Below are 7605 nucleotides of genomic sequence, written 5' to 3'. Positions count from 1 at the left end.
GATTCTATGATTCTATATGATAATTCCATAACAGCAGGATACCTTAGAAATAAACAAATCTCTTTAATGAAGACTGCATTTCTGTGTTTTGCAAAAACCTAAATTCAACAGCTTGCAATACTGAGAGATGGCCAAAATTCAGAAAACATCATGATGCCTATTCATCACACACTTGATTTTATGTTTACATTCTTCAACGTTTCCACTGATTTCACTGGTGCAGAACAAGGGTTTTTTCACTACTTTATAAGCTAGAAGAATAAAATCTCAAATAGGAAACATGTAAGAGCCAAGTATTTTGCATACAATAGAATGACAAGGCCAGCAGTACAATGTAATGAACTCTCCTGTTTTTCATCTAACGTGCAAGTACTTCATGGGGGAAAGGAGAGGTCCCAGGCTAGCGACAGCTGTTTTCACTGACACTGTGGCTAACACTGAGCTGGAGCAGAAGATTGTCAGCCTGTGTGAATTGTCGCAGCTTCTCCAGATACCTCCTGGAGCTCTGGCTTTTGCAACACAAACCACTGATATTGTAAAACAAGGATTTGTTATGCAGTGATTAGCTGCGTCTCCCTGCTGCATTTACTCCTTGTTCTCTTTGGCATTTCCAGAGCTAGAGCTGGCTCTAAGAAAAGTCTTGAAGGGTTGCAGATTAAAGAAATGCTTTTAGTCCACCTTTTGCCATATCCATTTTATTTCCTTTTCAGACCAGGAAACACACCCGTAGCATGCAGAAAATTATGCAGAAAGAATTACAGTACATTTCTTTCTATTTTCCTCTTTGCAGAATACAGTATCCAATCTTTATTTAAATTCAGCCTTTATTCAAGCCCTTTATTCAAAGGGCTTTAAACTAGAAATAACGGGGAGGGGCAGAGTTACTAGCAGCCTTGAGAGGGAGTGATGGACAGGGCTGACAAGCAAAGGGCACCGGGGTGAATGAATGAAAGGAAACACACAAAGGAAACAAAACAGGGCTTATGTGGGGTCACCTCAAGCATATGTATGTAAGCAAGAAAATGCCTTCAAGGCACCATTACAAGGAAACCTTCCAGATTCTTTCTGGGAAATCATCATGTCGGGTGCCTCTCTAAAGTGCCTGTACACTAATGCATGGAGCACGGGGAATAAACACAAGGAATCAGAGACCTCTGTGCAGGGCTATGATCTTCTTGGGATCACAGAGACAGGGTGTGATGGCTTGCATAGCTGCAATGGAGAGATACAGGCTCTTTAGGAAGCACGGGCCAGGAAAATGCAGAGGTGGAGTTGCGATTTGTGTGAGAGCACAGCTGGAACACATGGGTTCTGCCTGGGGATGGATGATGAGCCAGGTAATCTGGGAGGAATATAGAGACACTGGCTGACCATGCAGAGACATGGTTAGAAAAGCCAAGGCCTGAAGCTGAGTCTGGTGAGGCATGTCAAGAGCAACAAGAAGAGCTTCTGTAAGTATATAAGCAGAAAAAGGAAGGCTAGGGAAAATGTGGGCGCACTGCTGAGTGGGGCAAGGGCCCTGGTGACACAGGACATGGAAAAGGCTGAGGTACCACATGCCTTCTTTGCCTCAGTCTTTGCTAGCAAGACCGGCCTTCAGGAATCACAGGTCCCAGAGACTGTGGAAAAGTCTGAAGCAAGGAAGATGCACCCTTGGTGGAAGAGTATCAGGTCAGGGAATACTTAAGCAAACTGAGCATACATGGGTACCTGTATATGGACCATACATACTGTCCATGGGTCCTGATGGGATGTACCCAGGAGTGCTGAGGGATTTGGCTGATGTCATTGTAGAGGTTACACTCAATAATATTTGATTGATTGCGGTGACTGGGAGAAGTGCTGGAAGACTGGAGGAAAGCAAATGTCACTCCTATCTTCACGAAGGGCAAGATGGAGGATACAAGCCGGTCAATCTCACCTCAATCCCTGGGAAGGTGAGGGTGATGGGACACTGGAACAGGTTGCCTAGAGAAGTTGTGGATGTCCTATCATCGAAAGTGTCCAAGGTCAGGTTGGACTGGGTAACCTGATCTAGTGAAAGATGTTCCTGCCTATGGCAGGGAGGTTGGGTTAGATGATCTTTAAAAGCCCCTTCCGACCCAAATCATTCTAAGATTCTATGATTCTAAGGTGATGGAGCAGCTAAACCTGGAAACCACTTCCAGGCACATGAAGGACGAGAAAATCATCAGGAATAGTCAGCATGGATTCACCAAGGGGAAGTCATGCTTGACCAACTTGATAAACTTCTATGATAAAATTACTGGCTTGGTAGATGAGTGGAGATCAGTGGATATTGTCTGCCTAGACTTCAGGAAGGCTTTTGACACTGTCTCCCCCAAGATCCTCATAGACAAGCTGATGAAGTGTGGGCTGGATGAGCAGACAGTGAAGTGCATTTAAAACTGGCTGAACAGGTGAGCTCAGAGAGTGGTGATAAGTGGCATAAAGTCTAGCTGGAGGTCAGTGACTAGCGATGTACCCCAGGGGTCAATACTGGATCCAGTCCTGTTCAATATCTTCATTAATGATCCGGATGATGTGGCAGAGTGCACCCTCACCAACTTTGCTGATGACAAAACTGGGAGGAGCGGCTGATATATTGGAGGGTTGTGCTGCCATCCAGAGGGACCTCGAAAGGCTGGAGAAATGGGCTGACAGGAATATCACAGAGTTCAACAAGGGGAAGTGTGAAGTCCTGCACCTGGGGAGGAACAACCAGTTCCTGCTGGTTGTTGGGGGCTGACCAGCTGGAAAGTAGTTTGCAGAAAAGGCCTGGGGTGATCCTTCCGCTCTACTCAGCACTGGTGAGGCCACAATTCGAGTGCTGTGTCCCATCCTGGCACCCTGGTACAAGAGAGACATTAAAGACCCAGAAATGGTTGCCCAAAGGGCACTGACAACAAGGAAAATCACTTAGAGAATCACCTTAAATGGTAATTAGAAGTCACAAGGGAAGTGATTCACTTAGCGCAAGGGGAGCAGTGCCAACTAGATGCACTCTCTGAGACTCCCCTCTTGGGTGCTCTAGGAAACAACTTCCTATTTATGCTCATTCCCTCCCACAGAAGCAAACCTGCCAAACAAAATGCATTTTGTAGTGCTTTCAAGACATCAAAGAAAAAAAATCTATCATGCACTGAGGTCAACAAACTCTCTTGTTTCTGACCTGAAATAGATTCCAACTCATGCTGCTTCAGGTGTAAGGATAAAGAATTAAAGTTCAGTCACAGCTACATGCTGCTGCTTGTGCCAAATCATAAGGGAGTGAATAGTAATTGCAATGACACCACAGTCCCAGTTGCCGTCATATTCAGAGACAGACCTGACATCCCACAGGTATTAAGCTAACAAATCAAATCACATCTAGTTTCGCATCCAGTTTATAAAACCAAACAAGTGAGCAATTTCCATCCACTAAGAATTCTCTACAGAATTATCAGGAAAACCTACAAAGATGTCTGAAACATTTGTTTTGGTATTAGCTTAACAACCAAGAAGCAATTTTCTGAACGCTGTTTTTTAATGACTTACCCTTTATTGTAGAACTGCTACTGAACACGGTTATACTGAATACTGAGGATTCACTCTTAAAGAAATGCCAAGAGATTTTTTATCACAATATATTTTGTGGTTTCATAAATAAATCTCAGCTGTTTGTAACACCTACCTTTGATGCCAACTCCCCAGGTTCCTTTCTTTCTAAAAAACCGGATACTTGAGGAAGCTCATCATTCTTGAGCTCAATACTCCATATATACTGCAACGTTAGCAGTAAATTTCCATAGAAAACCATGAATGGTGAACTGATCATGGCGTATTTCCTTCGGTCCCGAATCATCCACAATGTGCAAGACCAGATCAGTAACACAAAAGTCAACCAGCTGTGATACGTGATACTCCATGCCTTGTGGAAGGAGGAAAGAGAGGAAAAAATGTTCACAGATACATTGAGGAACAACACTGATGCATATTGCCACTTACACTTAACTTACGCTTCTCTACTTAACACACATTTTCATTGTCATGAGACTCTCACCCATATTAATCAGCTACTGGGCCAGCTAGAATAAACCCCTTGGAGAACGTGCAGAAAGTGGATTCTTAAGAAGTTCACAGCTGAGGGCAAACCCTGCTTTCTGCATTAATTGCACCTTGGTAAGGTTTGTAAGCAGACTCACTGCTTCTCATTACACCAAGCTGGAAGAGATGGAAAATACAGACTAACTTTTGGGCACACAAGATCTTCTGGAAAACTAGCAGCAAAGAATTCAGAGTAGGAATAGAAAACGTATTCAATAGCTACTACATTCAAGGCCTTTGACAGACTTACAAAACTACGCTAACTCCATACTGCTCTAGCTTTTGTGGAATCAATTTAAAATGGAAAGCTATGGTATGCACACACTGCACACACCTAACCTGAAGAACGTTTAGTCTACACTAACCATGTTAGGTTACCTGAAATGCAACTACAGAATGTTTTCCATAGCTTGCAGAAATCAGTTACTGAAAACTGCTCTGTTAAACACTCGGGGAAAAGGACTGGGGTTTTAAATGTTTTTTATTAACATTGTGTTATCGATTTAGGACTAAATTCAGCTATATATATGCTGGTATAACTGTGGAATAACTGTCAATGAAACATTTTAGATTCCTTTCCAATTTAAATAGAAAAGTATGAAACATTAAGAATATTTCAATCAGTTTAGCACAGTCCCCTTGGAAATGATGTCTTTTAAGGGTATGTGAAAAACACTAATACGCTACTTCTCTGTCCCCATATAAGAAAATAGCTTACACTGAGCTGTCTTTGGCTATGGTGTAAGTGGAACTTGTATCAGATCACACCATAAATTCATAAATGAATTTGAGTCATAAAAATAGGGATATGTCACTAAGAAAAAAGCTAGTAGTGTCTCAATATTAAACTACAAGAAAGCTATTCAAATATATCTTTCCTTTGACATTGAGAGGTGTGACCTTAGAAATGAATTAAAAAGGAAATGCAGATCGTATGAAGCATGTGAGTTTAAAAAAATAGGAAAAAGAGGCATTGTGTCAATATGAAAACAACTACTTCCTAATGTCTCAGAATGCATCAAGCCAGATCCAGATTCTGCACAAGGAGTCTGCTTTATTTAGTTGAGAAACCTTTCCTGTTAAAGGACAGCAAATAAAGTTTGAAACTTTATGCAAACAAGAAGCAGCCAAGCTAATTTGTTCTACCATTTTTAATGCAAAATTGGGCCAAGAAGCTTTATGGTTAATTTCATCAGAGTTGAAAACTTTCCAAAACAGTAAAACCAAAGCTTGCACTGGGAATACAGAGAGAGATCTAATCATTATGCTGAAAACTGGCTACAGTGCAGCTCAAGATATTTGCACCAAGGGGGCTTAAAAGCAAGCAACAACATGAGAAAAAGAAATAAGGGTGGTAAGTAAAACAATAGCAAAATCCTGCTCAGCAGGTAGTTGTTTTTTCCTTGAGACCTTTCTGTATCAATATAGGAAATCAGGCTTTATGGATCTTTTCTTCTCAAAGAGTAACTGGATGCATGCTTCAACCTGAAATAGGAACTATATTTTTTAAATTTACTGTATCACTATGAAATGCTTTAATTTTGTGGGCAAATTTCTGAGTGGAGCAAAAGCATGACAAGCCTGCTTATGCACAAGCTTTGGAATCAATAGAAAACTGAGCCCCAGTGGTTTTCTAACGTTCAACAGATGACAAAACTCAGGGCTCCCAGTCCTGGAAATGTGATGCTTTACCCAGAACCCCACGTGTTGCCCTATTTATAGGTCTATAACAGGCCTGGGAATTATGTATTAATAACCTAATACGGACCCAAAATGATGCAGACACCATATTGATATTTTCTAACCCTGATGTAAACACTTACTGAAAACCAACCGATGAGATTACTTTCAGGAAAACATTGAGAAGACACATTTATTTGTAAAATTAAGAGCATTATTTTTTTGTTGTTGCCAGTACTTACCATCATAGCTATCAGAGCACAAATGTAGCTTTGTTTCATGATAAATTGGAACACAGAGACCAGGGCATGTAATTTAACATTTTCTTTTTCCTCCTGAGCAACTTCCTCTTTCTCTTCCTCCTCCTCTTCCTCTTCCTTTTCTAAGTGGAAAAAGAAATTCTTATTTGCAATTCATGCTGGTCTAAAAGTAGTATATGCACTCTCTCCTGGAATGATTTCACTTGTAATCACTCTGATAGCTAATTCTACTGCAATCAGCAAGCTCAAGATGGGAGCCAAAGAAAAATTACATGTGAGCACAGTAAAGCAACGCAAAACCCGCAGTCACTGTGTTGGTAGGCAAAGTATTTTGGATAGTATAAGCCTACAGCCCAGTTTACAAAATTACCGTGTGGTCAGCCATCATTGCAAGGTGACGGCAGTTATTTAACTTCAACAGGCCAAAGAGCTTACCAAAATGAAAATAAATGCTAGAGGCAGTGAACGGAGATACAGAATAAGAACAAATATGGAACTCAGGGTAATTCCCAGGCAATTCACTACCTGACATGTCATCCGAAGGCTCCCATTTGTACTGTGGTGTTGAGTACATGTCTGCTTTGGCCGGACCATTTTCTAATGGCAGTGTGGGGTGGATGGTGTGATAGTCAGCAGGGTTCCCGTTCACTGTTACCAGCAGCACCTGCCGGGACAACGGAGAGAGGCACTGCATTTAGGGTGGCTCTTATGAGAATGAGACTCCTAATTCTGTGCTTCGCTAGTGTTGGATTGCTAATGTTAAAGGAGCTTAACAAGTAACTGCAGTTACTTCCTTCCAAAGAAATTCATGTTATAGTCACGTTGCATGCCAAAGTAGCACCTAACAGCTTCCAAAATTAATTGTTGTTAGCTTTTTATGCAATATCAATAGAATTACAGATTTGTTTCAGTGAAGTTCTTTAGCGAACAGTAAAATACTGCTGCATCTTTGAACTTCTATAAATATTTCCTTTAAAAGATTTCAAGTTTTTTTTCAAATTCCCAGAATGTCACATTGCATTAGGTAACACTTCAAGTTACACACAAGCAGTCTGAAAAGGAGTGAAAGTGTCGATACACAAGCAAAAGCAATTAAGTTACTACAGTCAGCTGAGCCATGGCAAATGACTATTTGCATGCTCTCGGCCTGTCCTACCTATGAAATTAAATGGAAAGAAAGAACAGTGTAAAGGTGGACTAAGTTAACACATCCACAGCTGGGGAAGGCTAAGACTGACTGCATGGCTCAGCATACAAACAGTAACTCAGTGAGCCCATCTTCAGATATCCTGCCTTTCCCAGGTTAAATTGGCTTTTTACAGCCAAGCTAGGAAAGTATCATTATATCTCCTGTGTTTAAGTTAAAGCTGTAAACAAAAATTCATCCTCCTTCTTAGGCAAACTAATACATCGAGATTTTCAGACTAGTTCACATCTAATTATTTCCAGTAGTTATGAAAATAATGGTTATAAATTACTTTCAATTTTAAATTACTGGTGAGATCTACATTTGCTGCCGTTAATGAAACCAGTTGTGGTAATTATTGTTATTGATGCCACATTTATGCCACTTGGTAGT

The 7605-nt window shown here is 40.9% G+C and overlaps 1 protein-coding gene across 1 annotated transcript in view; it reads right to left on the bottom strand.

Moving 5' to 3' along the window:
- The window catches only part of PIEZO2 (piezo-type mechanosensitive ion channel component 2), a 270740-nt gene that overhangs the window by 90020 nt on the left and 173115 nt on the right, over nucleotides 1–7605 (bottom strand). The window contains exons 12-14 of the mRNA XM_009318585.1: nucleotides 6552–6690; nucleotides 6009–6148; nucleotides 3674–3910 (exon numbers count right to left, since the gene is read on the bottom strand). Of these exons, the coding sequence (XP_009316860.1) occupies nucleotides 3674–3910; nucleotides 6009–6148; nucleotides 6552–6690 (516 nt within the window). The remainder of the gene's footprint in view (nucleotides 1–3673; nucleotides 3911–6008; nucleotides 6149–6551; nucleotides 6691–7605) is intronic.

The sequence above is a fragment of the Pygoscelis adeliae genome, unplaced genomic scaffold (assembly GCF_000699105.1).
Source record: "Pygoscelis adeliae isolate BGI_AS28 unplaced genomic scaffold, ASM69910v1 Scaffold42, whole genome shotgun sequence".
Classification (NCBI taxonomy): domain Eukaryota; kingdom Metazoa; phylum Chordata; class Aves; order Sphenisciformes; family Spheniscidae; genus Pygoscelis; species Pygoscelis adeliae.
The sequence above is the reverse complement of the archived record's forward strand: the minus strand, read 5'-3'. Positions and strand labels throughout refer to the sequence as shown.